At 38.5% G+C, this 15,817-nt stretch overlaps 1 protein-coding gene across 2 annotated transcripts in view; it reads left to right on the forward strand.

Moving 5' to 3' along the window:
• The window catches only part of colec11 (collectin sub-family member 11), a 38,542-nt gene that overhangs the window by 12,662 nt on the left and 10,063 nt on the right, over window positions 1-15,817 (forward strand). For both annotated transcript variants that reach the window (XM_073056828.1, XM_073056829.1), the window contains exons 4-6: window positions 4,703-4,774; window positions 13,138-13,191; window positions 13,288-13,383. In XM_073056828.1, coding sequence (XP_072912929.1) covers window positions 4,703-4,774; window positions 13,138-13,191; window positions 13,288-13,383 — 222 coding nt within the window. The remainder of the gene's footprint in view (window positions 1-4,702; window positions 4,775-13,137; window positions 13,192-13,287; window positions 13,384-15,817) is intronic.

Raw genomic sequence — 15,817 nt, forward strand, 5'->3', positions numbered from 1 at the left:
CATTTGCCTAGGTTATCTTTGAATGACTATTATAAGTGTAATACCAGGAACAGCAACACAATTTCCCTGTCACTAGCAGCCCTGTGATTTACCTCACTCCAGAATCTGTTTTGTCACAATACAAAAAGAGGTAACCTGAAATAGATATTCCAATGCGAATTTATAACTTAGAATGTGTAAATGAGTGGGGGGTGGCACATTGGAAAAGCAAGTAGATCCGCTGTCACATTCTACAGAGAGCTGGGTTCAACTGTGATTTCAGGCACTGTCTCTGTGGAGTTTGCACGCACTTCTTCTAATTGTGTGGGTTCCGACCAGTTTTTCGGATTTCTCTGGCATCTCAAAGACCACTGGTAAACTGGCCACTGTAAATTATGTGTGGATGAAGGGTAGAGCTGGTGGGGTTGGGGGTGGGTGGGGGGAGTTGGTGGGTATGTGAAGGGAATAGAATATGATGCAGGTGTAGGATTGGTGTGGTGTAAACTCCACGAACCAGGGCCTGTTGCTGACTCCATGAAATCATATCATATTGCAGATGAAAGCTGACTATTATTGATCCTTGTAACTATGGCCTTTGGAAGAACTCGCTTAGGTTGGCCTTAATGAAGTGCAAATATCAAACTCATGTTCTTAGCTGAAGTTTTGGTAATCACGTTGTGTGGTTATGGTTGCTGGTGGAGAATATCTCCCACCTGCCACTTTTTCCTCTGTGCAATTGCTCTGCCTTTCTCTCAGTCATGAGCTTTGCTCAAGTAGGAGCAGTTAATTTCTGGAGAAGCCTTGACGTCCGCATGAGATGCAGAGTTTTGCAAATCTAAGTACCCCCACAAAAATAGCAAATTTTTCCTGATGCACAGCAAGCTCGACTGTTGCACAGTAGCAACAGCCAGAAGATCCCAACCAACAACTACATAGTAATTTAAACACTGGTGATGCTGTTTTGTCCAGCATGGAGTGTTAACAGAAAGTACTTATGGAGTGCTGAGCTCCAGGATAGAACTGGCATCAGATCAGCATTATTTCAGGCAGATATTCATGACATACTCGTTATCAAAACGGTGCCTGGAACAATTTGTCTTCCAAATGTGGTCATTTGCCGAAGATAACACACAAAATGCTGGTGGATCTCAGTGGGTCAGTCAGTATCTATGGAAATGAATAATCAGTCAATATTTTGGTCAGAAAAGGAAGGGGAAAGACAGCAGAATATAAAGGTGGGGGGAGGTGTAGGAAGTTAGCTAGAAGGTGATAGCTGAAGCCATGTGGGTGGGAAAAGTGAAGAGCGGAAGAAGACAGAATCTGATAGGAGAGGAGAGTGGACCGTAGGAGAAAGGGAAGGAAGAAGGAGATCAAGTAGAAGTGATAAGCAGGAGAGAAGAAGTAAAAAGTCAGAGTAAGGACGAGATGAAGAGCAGAAGGGGAAAGGGAAACTACCAGAAGGAGAAATCGGTGTTCATGCCATTGGGTTGGAGGCCACGCAGACAGAATATGAGATGTTGCTCCTCAACTCTGAGGGTGGCCATTTTTGAGTTATCAAACCTAACTTACCTGTAGTAAGGTATATGATTGTTAACAAAAGTAGAGAAGAAAACCAAGGTTTATTTTAATATTTACCAACCTTAGAATAAATAATAACACAGTTGCCAATTATTTTGTCTGGTGCAGAGCTGGGAATGAGGGATAAATAGGGTTACCCCTATATCACAGGTAGTTAGGGTAGTTAAGAAAGCTTATGGGGTGTTAGCTTTCATAAGTCGAGGGATAGAGTTTAAGAGACGCGATGTAATGATGCAGCTCTATAAAACTCTAGTTAGACCACACTTGGAGTACTGTGTCCAGTTCTGGTCGCCTCAGTATAGGAAGGATGTGGAAGCATTGGAAAGGGTACAGAGGAGATTTACCAGGATGCTGCCTGGTTTAGAGAGTATGGATTATGATCAGAGATTAAGGGAGCTAGGGCTTTACTCTTTGGAGAGAAGGAGGATGAGAGGAGACATGATAGAGGTGTACAAGACATTAAGAGGAATAGATTGAGTGGACAGCCAGTGCCTCTCCCCCAGGGCACCACTGCTCAGTACAAGAGGACATGGCTTTAAGGTAAGGGGAGGGAAGTTCAAGGGGAATATTAGAGGAAAGTTTTTCACTCAGAGAGTGGTTGGTGCGTGGAATGCACTGCCTGAGTGGAGGCAGATACACTAGTGAAGTTTAAGAGACTACTGGACAGGTATATGGAGGAATTTAAGGTGGGGGGTTATATGGGAGGCAGGGTTTGAGGGTTGGCACAACATTGTGGGCTGACGGGCCTGTAATGTGCTGTACTATTCTATGTTCTATGTAAATCATTAAATTGGAATTAGATCAATAAAGAGAAAAGGATACCTTCTTATGCAAAATTGAATAGAAATTCACAGTTTTGGGCCCTGAAGGCCATGAATGATTGTAAGACCTTAAGATATAAGAGCGAGGACATTTGGCTAATCAATTCTGCTCCACTATTCAGTCAAGCCCATTTTTTTTCTAACTCATTCTGCTGCCTTTTCACTATAGCCATTCATCAACCTCTGAAGAAATTCCTCCTCATATCTGTTTTAAAGGGATCTGCCTTTATTCTGAGGTAGTGCCCTCAGATCCTAGTATCTCCAACTAATGGAAACCTTGTCTCCACATCCACTCTATCCATGCCTTTCAATACCCAGTAAGTTTCCATGAGATTTCCCCCTCATTTATTTGAATTCCATCAAGTACATCCTCAGAAACATCAAATGCTCCACATATTTTGAATTTTTAATTTCTAGGGTTATTCCTGTGAATCTCCACTAGAACCTGTGCAGAGTTGGGTTTGTTGGGATAATTGGAGCCTTCAATGAACGTGTCTGCAGGCCATCAACCACTCATTTGCACTAATTCTACACTAATCCAATTTTTAGGATTGGCACAATTTTTGTTGTTAGGTCCCAGGTATCAGGAAGCATGAATCTATGTTAGGTTGGAGTTGAGATAGGTGTCAGCCATGATCAAACTAGTCAGAAGCAGAGTCAGAAATTCCTTTTTATCTGTTCCTGATTTTTCAGTGCCTGAAAAAGCCTGAGCAGAAAATCATGAGTTTCTTGTTAGTAACTAAAGAAAATATAAAATTAGTTGAAATGGGAGGGCACTGATTCCATTGTAACTATTCACACTGAATGAGTATGAATCCTTTGTACTATTGGAAGAGTTGGTATATTTAAATCTACTTGCAGCCTGGTTCATTAGTGAATAATTATTTTTCAATGTCTTTTGAATTCTGATATATCAACACATTCCCACAAACTGTGCCTCTTTCTTTTTACCTCCCAAGCAGTCTAACCACCACTGCGTGTCATCTGAACATAAATTAATCTTCAAAGGTCATTAGCTCACCAGCTACAACAAGAGCTTGTTTTAGAGAACACTGCTTGTAAGTGGTCTGGCACTCTGTTTCAAACAAAGGACAGGAAGTTGTCACTAACATAGCCAGAGAATGATTTTTTATGACTAGCTGGTTATTCCATGTGTTTATATGTATTTGTATTTGTGGATCAAATGTCAGTTTTTGAATTATTTCTGTTTAAATCTGTGTGGACCTCCAAAGTTTTGGAACAAAAGTTCAAACCTCAGCTATAGCTACTTTTTAACAGAAGTGGCAAGGCTCTGGCAGAGGAAAGATCATTAATTTAGTTTCTGTAAAGTCCTAAGATACTGTTAGTGAAAGTGTTTAGCCGTTTCAGAGAACTAGAGACCACCATCAACTCCAGTTTCTTCTAAGTCATTGTTCTAAAATTCTCTCTCTGTTACAATTGTATGAACACTTCCAGCACAAGTGTAAGAGCAGTTCGTTGGGCTGTTTTTCCACATACTGAAGAAAGGGAAATAGAAGTCTGGCTTTGAAAACTTCTTTCATTAGTTCTTAATTGAGTCAGTTAAGATCACCTAAAGCAGGGGTTTCCAACTTTTTATATGCCATGGACCAATACCATTAAGCAAGGGGTCTATGGACCCCAGGCTGGGAAGCCCTGACCTAAAGGATATGGCTTTGACAGGATTTATTGTTAGTAAAATGTCTCGGCATGGACTAGATGGGTTAAAGGGCCTGTTTCTGTGCTCTACTTTTTAATGACTCTATGACTCTAAAATGAAGTTATATTCATGTACGTAATTCACAGAAACCTCCAACTTTAGTTTTGTGATGCACCTATTCTTTGCAAAGACCAGAGTACCTATCTCATAGATTATCCCTGTATGTACATACCCCGGAAGTTTAGGGTGCTAGTAATCAGAAATGTAGATTTATCCTTCAAATTTACTTCTAGAGCTTGGAGTGGTTTTATGTATGCACATTTCCCCTAAAAAAAAATCACAAACACACTAAATATGCTAGATCACAATGTATAGGAGCAGAATTAGGTCATTTGGCCCATCAAGTCTGCTCTGCCATTCAATCATGGCTGATCCAATTTTCCTCTCAGCCCCAATCTCCTGCCTTCTCCTTGTATCCCTTCATGCCCTGACCAATCAAGAATCTTAAATATACATCCGTGCCTTAAACATGCATAAAGACTAAAGAAATTCCTCCTCATCTCCTCATGCTCTTGATAAACATCTCTGAAATTTTTGAAGAATGAAGAAATTTAATCCCATGAGTTGGAAAGCTTATATTGAATGACCTATGACTTTTTTTTTCCAGGCCCTGTGGGTGAAAAAGGCTCTAAAGGCATGATGGGTCGCCATGGTAAAATTGGCCCAGCTGGGTTAAAAGGTATTTTATTTATTATGTCGAGGTCAGAGACACGGCATTGGGCTGAACACCGAGTGTGTTATTACCTCTACTAAGTGATGTGATTCTCTTAGCTATAAACTTCCTCAAATCATTTTTGCTACATTGGTCATTGATTTATTTCTATCAGTGATGATTTTCACTCTCACAACTGCTATCCATTCTAATGATTAAACCTCTGTCTCACTCATAGCTTGACTAGAGTTGGTGAAAATGAGGTGTAAAAACACATAAACAGAATCTGCTAAGCTTTGTTCCCAGAGTGAAAGTTATGTTGGGATGATACTTGTTGGCAATGTTCACTAACTAGTTTTTACATCATCCTTTTCTCTGCTTGTGTTGAAGTTTTGTTTGAAAGATACCAGCTGTTCTCTGCTATCTCATTCAAATTGCCACTCATGACAAGCCTAACCTCGGTGTTTGAGGCTGTTTACCCCATTGTGCCATCAAAGTTCATTCCTCCTTCCACCAGCTGCCACTTTTTCTGTAAGTGTTTTTGCTTTGCATGTCTTGCCATCCTTATAAATGAAACTGATATGATACTGCTGTCAACATTATTATCCCAGAGATTATTAATCTTAATATGAACTAGGAACAGTTCATGACTTCTCTCAATTTATGTGGAATGGTCTGTACTGGGTCATTACTGGAGAGTTTGATAATACTTCGACTACATAGTTTTGCCTCTATATGCAATATTGAACTAATACAGATAAATTTAAGACCCTCTCTGTCCTACTTAGAGGCTTGACCATTAAGCATATTTTCCTTCAAATTTACTGAGATGAAGGAACTTCTCATCCAACATGGGATGATTTCCATCATGTTATGTTTCCCAAGATTTCTCAATCGATTTTTTTTTCAGAAAACCATGAAATGCTTTATGTCAGATTTTAAAGTACACTGATTGATCTGTGACTGTTATCTGGAGAACTTTTCTAAAATTGGTAAATTGGTTTATTATTAGTACATATCAAGGTACAGTAAAAAACTGGTCTTGCATACCATCCATACAGATCAATTCATTACAATGTTGCATCGCAGTAATGCAAGGCAAAACGATAGCAGATTGCAGAATAAGTACAGAGGAATGCAGAGCAGCTGAGCAGTAAGCTACAAGATCACATCAAGGCAGTTCATGAGGTCTAGTGCTACCTTGTAGTACAAGGGAAACATTCAATAGTTCTGTAACAAACAAGAGAAAATCTGCAGCTGCTGGAAAACAAAATGCTGGAGGAACTCAGCAGGCCAGGATGGAAAGTATTGTGTCTGTGCACAACTACATAGGAATTAAAGGAAGGCATGCACACAGGAGGTGGCTTTAACTGGTGTATTCACATTGCAGCGAGAGAGAGAGAGAGAAAGAGAGAGAGAGAGAGAGAGAGAGAGAGAGAGAGAGAGAGAGAGAGAGAGAGAGAGAGAGAGAGAGAGAGAGAGAGAGAGAGAGAGATACACACACACACACACACACACACATACGCACGCACGCGCGCGGAGCATTGCTCTAAAAGAAATATATCTATATATTACACTTCCTTCCCCTTTAGATTAATGAAACATAAAACTGTATATGTACAAAACGTGCAATTTCCCTTTCATAAACCATATTCCAAATAAACATGCTTTCACAATTACAGTCCATAACTAATTTCACTATACTAAAGATATAGTCTTCTGGGTGGTGCTCTGTTTCTTTCACTCTGGACTTGTGGAGTGCCATCAGGTTTGGCAGGTGTCTTGTCAACAACAGCGTTCTTGTAGCGCTTCTGGACCTGTGGAGTGGCCTCAGGTTTAGTAAGTGTCTTGTCTAAGACAATGTTCTCAACTGTCAGAGTCATGTTGCTGTCAGTGACATGGCTATCACTGAGAGGTAAGTCTAGTGGCTATAATGTATCCATCTTGTTGGATGCACTCAACTAAGGTATGTTCTTCGGTTGAGCATTCATGATCTGGTCCACATGAAGTCTCCATGTATGATCTCCAACATCCACTGAGTACATCAGTGGGCCAATTCTTACAGTTATCATACCTAGTGTCTACTTATCCTCTCAGTAATCAGATGCTAGGACTTCCTGTCCAACCTCAAAGCTCCTGGCTGATGCACTTGACAACTGGATGAACTGTTTATTCTGTACTTCCCTCCATCGGTTTGGTTTCTGGAGGACTGTGCGAGATCTCAGATTTCTGTTCATGAGCAGAAAGGAAGTCATCGCATTGACCGAGTTCTGATGCACAGTAAGGAAGTTGTCAACCTTGTGCTGTAGAGAAATGTCCTCCATGTCCATAGCTTTAATGGATTTGTTGAAGGTTTGTATAAACCTTTCAGTTAACCCATTCATTGCTGGACGGCGAGGAGATGATTTGATATGTCTGATACTATTTTTCTTCAAGAGCAGCTGGAATTCTTCTGACGTATTGTGGCCCCTTTGTCACTCACAATTTGTTCTGGTAAGCCATTTTTGGTGAAAATGGTCCTCAGGGTTGAACCAATCTTTGTTGAGTTATTTGACTTCATTGGTATCGCCTCTGGCCACTTTGAATGAGGGTCCACAGCAACCAGAAACATGGAGTCCGTGAATGGAATAGCAAAGTCAATATGTACTCTTTGCCATGGTGAAGCTGGCCACTTCCATGGGTGTAACGCTGACTGTGGGGGTGCATTTTGAACCTTTTGGCATCCCGAACAGCTTTTGGCTAAGTCTTCAATCTGTTTATCTATTTCCTTCTCAAACACCTTCTCATTAGCATTACACAGCTGTGACAAGTCTCTGGTTAGAGCTAAAATTTGGGCTGAAGTTGCCTGTTGATGCTATACTGAGAGCTTTGACTCAGTGTCAGTCTAGTTGGATTGTTCTCAAACATTCACATTGTCTCTAATGGTATCTTAGAAAACAATCTGTTCTAATCAGCCTTTGGAATTATAGACAAAGCTGACCCAGTACCCATCTCCATTTTCAGTTTTACACCAGACACACCTGTTGTGATCCATATTATATTGTGATCTGCTTCAGTAATACTATACAGTTCTAGGCATGACACATCACATTTGTCAGACTCTTTTGTCTGATTCTGTTTCACATTCGGTCATTTTATGCAGTTCTATAGTTTTGAGTTTCAAACCTTTCACTTGGTTGTGCTTTTTGTCTACCATGCACACTTACTCTATGTGACCTTGTCTGTTATACTTCTTGCAAACTTTTTCCCTGAACCAACAGTCATTTTCATCAGGGGAAGATTTTCCACATCGATAACATTTTTGGCTTTTGTACCATTCAGGGACATTCTGTGCATTTCACATTCTAACCTCCTTTTCTGTAGTTCTGCTGCATCCTTTGCTGCAGTCTCTAACAATATTGCTATAACCAATGCCCATTCTAAGGTTAGGTCTCTTTTTGCCAGTAGCCCCTTCTGAGTGCTTTGACTATGCATGACACATACAAAGGCTGTTCCTTAATTCATCAGAAAGTCCATCTCTAAAATCACAGTACTGGGAAAGTTTGCACAGTCATATTTAGAAATGCTTTCATCCTTTGACTGGTTTCTTTTGCAAAATCTAAATCTCTCAGCTATTACCAGAGATCTACCAGTGGTTTAAGGCTCAAGTGATTTTGTAAAACTGTAATAAGTTTGTTGAATGTCTTGCTTGTTGGGTAAGAGTCCATACGTTGTAGGACATATTAAGCTAAGAAGTGGGGGGGATTTCTTTTGTTCCTCCATGTTGTTCACATTACAGTACATTTCCACCCTCTCAATATATAATTCCCAGTCTTCATTAGCACCATCAAATTCGTCAACTTTCTAGACTAAAGCTATCCCCACATTATTTTCACTTTAACTTTGCTGGATGTGTGTCTTTCACTGTCTACTGTGCTGTACTCATGCATCCCTTTGTTGGGATCTGTGACTATTCAACTCTTACCTCTCACAGTCTTGTCCTGTAACTGTTTGTGATAATTTCTGACATTCAAGTTCATACTTGTTGTCAATTTGTTGAGTCTGTGCAATATTAAATTGAATAAAGGCACACCCGCTGGAGATGGCTTTAACTGATGTATTCACATTGCAGCGAGAGAGAGCGCAATACACATGCACAAACAACAGATCAAGACGCATGCATGGCATTGCTCTAAAAGAAATAGATCCATACATTACAGAAACTGTCCTTGAGCATAGTGTTATGTGCTTTCAGGCTTTTGTATCTTCCTCCCAGTGGGTAGAGGGGGAAGAGAAAATGTCCAGGGGGGGGGGCAGGATGGTGTGAAGACAAAATATTATCTTCAAATGGGGCAAGGTTTGAAAACTGTCTACGATGTACGGATCAAAGTTAGTCCCGATTAAAATCTATGCAATTTGCCCTTATCTTTATACAAAGGTTTGAGGTGACATCATAATTTATTGTTAAAGAATAAAAGCAAGAGAAATTTAGAAAACAGAGAAGCGGAGTTGATTAAAGAATGGGCCCCTTGTTGTGTATTTAATATTTAATATTTGGGTATTCTTGTAAATATATATATATAGTTTGATTAAGCATTCTTGTTCATTACGGTTATATGTAAAATATGTGAATTGCGAAAAGTAAACTTGAAATTAGACCCGCATTCCCAGACCCCTGTGTCTTCCTTTGAATTAACTTAATGTTTTGTAACTTTAAAACATAACATTGGTGACAAGGTATTTTTAAAATGACCCAGAGACAGCACCGACCTGTTGAAGCACAGTGAGATGCTCAAACAACAAAAAAAAATTCAGCTAAGAGCTATTTTTGAATGCCTTCTTGTAAGATTCCACAAACTAACTGATCTCTCAAAGCATCATTAAGCCCATTACTGAAGTGACAATGCTCAGACAATCACTTTAGTTCAGCCACGTACACTGAAGTGGACTGCCCTTTCTTTTGATTTCACTTTTGAAACCTAAGGCATTCTGCAATCAGCAATGGCTTTGGTTCAAAATGTTCCTGCATTATTTCAACAATATCTGCTAAGCTTATGTCTGCTGATTTGTTGGAGCATTTAAGTTTCAAAACAAACTGTATGCCTTTAAACCCAATGCACTCAGCAAAACTGGTACTTGTTTCTCATTGCCTTTTTCATTTGCTTCAAAGTTTTGTTGAATTAGCTTAGTATATATGAGCCAGTTACTCATGTAATCTACCTTGTCAATCTTTCCAATGTAGCCAGCCATTTCTGCTTTAATTTATGATTATTATCACCCAGTAATTAACTCTTTATGAACCCACAAATTCTTCTGTTTACTGCCTTTTTTAACTGTCAGTTCAGTAATGGACTTAATAATACACTAAAAGATTGCTTAGTTCGTGGAACAAACTAGGACATAAACAGAACAAAGAGCATTTTGGGCAGATAAAAATACATGGACTGCATAGAGAAGAGAACAATATAAAAAGTCAAGTTTCAAAAAGAGCATGCTGTTGATAAAAGATGCAATGATGAGAATGTCACAGAACTGCGCAGCCTCGAAATTTACAATGGGAATGCTAACAATGGACAAGTTATAAGGCTTACACCAGAAATGAATGGCGAATTAATTAAACTGGAATTGGATACTGGTTCAGTTGCTTCAGTCATTCCACAAAGTGACTAGTGGTTTTCCACAGGGGTCTGTGTTGGGACTGCTTCTTTTTACATCATATGTCAATAACTTCGATGATGGAATAGATGGTTTTGTGGCCAAATTTGTGAATGTTATGAAGATAGGTGAAGGTGCAGATAGCTTTGAGGAAGTAGAGAGGCTACAGAAGGACTTAGACCGATTAGGAAAATGGGCAAAGAAGTGGCAGGTAGAATACAGTTTTGGGAAGTATATGCTTATGTACTTTCGTAGAAGAAATAAAATGGTACACTACTTTCTAAATGGTGAGAACACTCAAAAATCTGAGGTGATAAAGGACATGGGCATCCTTGTCCAGGATTCCCTGAAGGTTAATTTGCAGGTTGAGTCAGTGGTGAGCAAGGCAAATATGATGTTAGCATTCATTTCAAGAGGACTAGAATATAAAAGCAAGGATGTAATGTTGAGATTCTATAAAGCACTAGTGAGCACTAATGATACTTGAAGTATTGTGAGCAGGTCTGGGTCCATTATCTTAGAAAGGATGTTAACTAACATTCACAAAAATGAATCCAGGACTGAAAGGCTTCTCATGTGAGGAGTGTTTGATGGCTTCTACTCACTGGAATTAAGAAAAATAAGAGGTGATCTATTGAAACTGATCAAATGGTGAAAGGCCTTGATAGAGTAGATGTGGAGAGGATGTTTCCTATGGTGGGGGAGTCTAAGAACTGAAGATACAGCCTCAGAATAGAGGGGTATCCTTTTTGAACAGAGATGAGGAGGAATTTCTTTAGCCAGAGAGTGATGAATCTGTGAAATGCACAAATTCAGCTTTAGAGCCCAAGTCATTGAGTATATTTAAGGAAGAGGTTGATAGATACTTGATTAATCAGGGCATGAACAGACAGGGAGAAGGCACAAAATTGGGGCTGAAAAGGAAAAAGGATCAGCCATAATGAAATGGTGGTGGAAACTTGATGGGCTAAATGGCCTAATTCTGTTCCTATATCTTATGGTCTTCTGGATTTCACAGATACTAAACTGAAGCCCGCAGATATCCCACTAAGAACTTATACTGGATAAAAGATAAATCCTTTGGGAATGAGATTTGTAGCAGTGAAATATAACAACCAAGAAGCTACATTGGGCTTGTATGTTCTAAAAACAGGAGGACCAGCGTTGTGCAGATGTGAGTGGCTAAGAGAACTACAACTTCACTGGAGATCCATCCTCCATTTGCATGCCATATCCCCAGCAATGAAACCCAATGAAAGTTAATTAAGAAAGGCACTGGATGATGCCACAATCTTCCATGCTGTACACTATCAACTGTTCCCCAACAGGTGTTGGTACCTGCCTCTGGATGGAAAGCACGTTGGGCCTAGGAAGGACATGCTGCTCAGAAGAATCATGAAAGTGACAAAAGCAGTGGTCCGACTACAACAGTTTTTGTAGATAACATATCTGAGAAAGGTTCTGATATGTTAATCAGGCAGTTACTTGCAAAATGTGATTATGTTTTAAGCTGGAAGAGAGTTCAAGGAGCTTACGAAAATTGCAAGCTTTCAGCTTTTGTGAGTATAAAGAACCAGAATCTACTCTGCATGCATGAACTTCAAGTGGGAAACAAAAAGCTGCTTGTAAAGTAGATACAAAGACCAAAGGCCAGCTGGACAAATGGGAGGCTAAAAAGAAAAGAGTCAATGGAATTGTGAAAACAGAGGATTTGTCAAAATCGAAATCTAGAAAACCAAGAGGAGAGATTAGATTATAAAGGGAGCAATAGAAGGATTAATAAGAGAATACTCTAGTGAACTAAATGCACAAACTAGAAGAAAAAGGAAGAAAAAAGGTGTTGAAAGCTCTCAGAATCAGTTCCTGCAATCTCAAGGTCAACTCTTACAACTACCATGGAGGAGGCCCAGAATCTGAGATTGTTTTCACAGCCACAAGTCTTGCCTGTCAAACTCTTGTCAGAGAAGATGTTATCCTAGAAGAGTAAGAAAGCCTCCACAGCCATTAAATCTTTTAGCTCTGAATGGGACAATTTACTATGGATGTCTGTATATAGTAGTTGTACAATATAACATACTGTGTATATATTTGATTTATTTTCTATTGATTTGGAGTTTATAGCTAATCATTGTGTATTTAATATTTAAGTAATATTTGAATAATCATGTATATATATATTGTTTGATTAAGCATTCTTGTTTGTTTAAATAATTCATTATGGGTTATATGTAAAAATATGTGGATTGCATATATCATCGCGCTACCACATGATACGCGCACCTCACTAAAAGTAAGCTCGATGCTAGGCACACATTCTCAGATATCCATGCCTTCCTTTGAATAAGTTACAAAACATAACACCTTTCTTTTTTGATTGATGAACTAGAAAACGGAAGTCTCAGGTGGCAAAATATCACTGCTGGTGAGAGGATGTACCCAGTGTCCATTATGAAAGACTGTTCCCATCACAAATGTGGACAAAAACCTTTTATGATGAGATATGTTGACAAAAGGAAATGCAGCTCTTTAGTGATAAAGAGTATGAAGATGTGACATCAAATAAGTAGATCTTTTACCTGTTATATCATCATTTACATTCAACTGTGATTACACCTTAAGTAGTGTGGGCATTAACCTTTGAAGCTATATTATGGCTGAGGAACAGTTGAGAAAAAATGTGCTCTTATTGTTGAGAGGTTGTAGTTCTGATTGGAACATTGATAACTTCAGAACCTTATTTTTTAATCAATTATTAGGAAGCAAAGGTGATGCTGGCGATATGGGCTTGAAAGGGGAAGCTGGTGTCCCAGGTAGAGTCATAAATTCTTCTCTTGGCTATAGTCCACATTATTTTAATCTGTGGATTTTATTCTATGCCTGAATGCTTTTTTATATAATATCCTCAGGCTTACCCTGTGAATGTGGCCAACTAAGAAAGGTAATTGGAGAAATGGATATCCTTGTGACAAAGCTAACCAATGAACTCAATTTCATCAAAAATGGTAAGTTTGATCATTTACATTAACAAAGACATCCTTTCACACGATTTGCATTTTCTCTTCCATCAGCTGTAGGTAAATTAATTTTGAATCACTGAAAATGATTTAACAAAAATATTATACAAATACATTTAATAGTTCAATACATGTTCACTAATTCAGGTCCATTGTAAATCAGGAAATTATGAATATTTAAACTACATTAAAATGTGCCTGAGTGACCTAACTCTAGTAACTAAGATTAATTTAAAGAACTTCCTGCAACAGTTTCATACTCATTTATTTAGCCTCAGGTCTTGGCTAGTTTGTGATAGAATCAGCTTCAAATTTATTTTTCTAAGTCAGATTAAAGGGTATGGAAATTTGACATGTAGCTATATAATATATTTAGCATTCCATGTTCCTTTCCATTAATTTGACCATATTCATCACACACTAGTGTATTCTATTGCCAATAAAGTTGAATTTAAGTGTAGAGGTATTTTATTAATTTTCCTTGCTAAAGAAAATAAAAGTGACAGCATAGAAAGGCCATTTGGCCTAATACATTAACACTGGCACCATGAAAGAGGTACTTGCTACACTGATTAACCATAGCCTTTTTGCTTATTTATCCATCTCACTTTCATAGCTTTGATACCTGAAGTTTCCATTTTAACCATGGTGCTGTATTCAGACCTATATTCCATATCTGTATGTAAAATCAATCTCATCTTTTCTTCACTTTTGGCAATGGAGACTTGTTGATCACTGCAAACAATCTTACCTGATTTTTGCTTTGAGCTGCTGCTGCTAAGTTAACAAATTTCTCCGGCATGTGTCATGAACTCTAACCCTAACCCAATCAGCAGTGAGTCTGATTCTAAACGAAGCTCCATCATTTAAAATATCTCAAACAAATCCTAACTTAAACTTATTTGGTCTGATGAGAAATATTTAGTTTCTCTACATATCATGCCTCTTATCTTTTGGCCTTTCTAAGCTATTTCTTCTGAAGAATTACCTCACCTGTTTCTTAAATAAATGTCTTAATTCAGACCTGATCATTTGTCTGAATATGTTCAATGTTTTAACTCTTTATCTTTGTATTCTATGCAGCAATCAAAAAATTGATAATCATTTATAATCTTTGCTTCCTCAATTTTAAAAGGTTTGTGTACATGGTGAATATCGACTTGCAGCCATAAAATATCTTTCACAAATGCAAATATTTATAAAGTGGTTTGATCAGTAAAGCAGTTTTGAAGTGATGGCCTGTAGTAATACAAACACTGCCAAGTCTCTCTGCTTCCCCATTCCTTATGTTAAATACTTGTCTCTTTTTAAGTTCTTCTTCAACATAGAACATAGAACAGTACAGCCCAGGACACGAATTGGACTATTGACACACAATGTTGTGTGAAACTATTTTAAGTGGTAATTCAATGGTTTATGAAAATACTCCAGTCTACCTACAAAATATGCCTGTCTTTACAGCCTCTGCACATCCATGTGCCTGTATAAGAGCCTCTTAGATGCCTCAGTCATATCTACCTCCACAACCACCCACTGGCAGTGCATTCTCTGTATCAAAAAAAGACTTGCCCTGCACAACTCTTTAAAATTTGTCCACTTTCGTCTTAAATGCATGCCCTCTATTATTGGATATTACAATCCTGGGGATAAAGAAACCAGATGTCTATTCTGTCTATGATCTCATAATTTAATAAACTTCCATCCAACCTCCTTCAGCCTCCACAGCTCTCTAGAAAACAACCTAAGTTTGCTTAACTTCTTATAGCACATGTCATCTAATCCAGAAAACATGCTGGTAAATCTCTTCTGAACCCTCTCCAAAGTCCTACAATAGAGTGCCCACAATTGAATGAAATGCTCCAGATGCGGGTTTATAAAGCTGCAACATAACTTCCTACTCTTGAACTCAGTGCTTAGACTAATAAAGGCAAGCATGTCTTCTCTTCCACCTTATCAGTCTTTCAGGATACTGCTTACAGGGAGCTATGGATCTGGACCCCAAGGATCCCTCTTACCATTAACAGTGTATTGTCTTTTTACGTTTCATCTCCCAAAATGCTGCAAGTCATATTTGGATGGGTTGAACTCCATCTGCTGTTTCTCCATCCATATCTACAATGATCTAATGTTGTTGTATCCTTTGGCAATCTTCTACACTATCCACAATGCCAACAACCCTCTCTTCTTCCTAAAATATTTCATTCATCACATTAATTACCTTTTAATGAAATTTTGTTACTTTGCAAATGTGTATAAATTTAAGTACTGGTGTTGTGGGAAACATTGATTCAAAGAAAACTTTCCAGTAAGCTCAGTCCATTAACTTTTATCTATCTATCTACTCTATTAATATCACATCCCTTCATTTTTTTAAATCAGGATGCCAATGAGACACATTATCAAATGTTATTTTTAATTTACA

Source organism: Hemitrygon akajei, chromosome 9 (genome assembly GCF_048418815.1).
Source record: "Hemitrygon akajei chromosome 9, sHemAka1.3, whole genome shotgun sequence".
NCBI lineage: Eukaryota > Metazoa > Chordata > Chondrichthyes > Myliobatiformes > Dasyatidae > Hemitrygon > Hemitrygon akajei.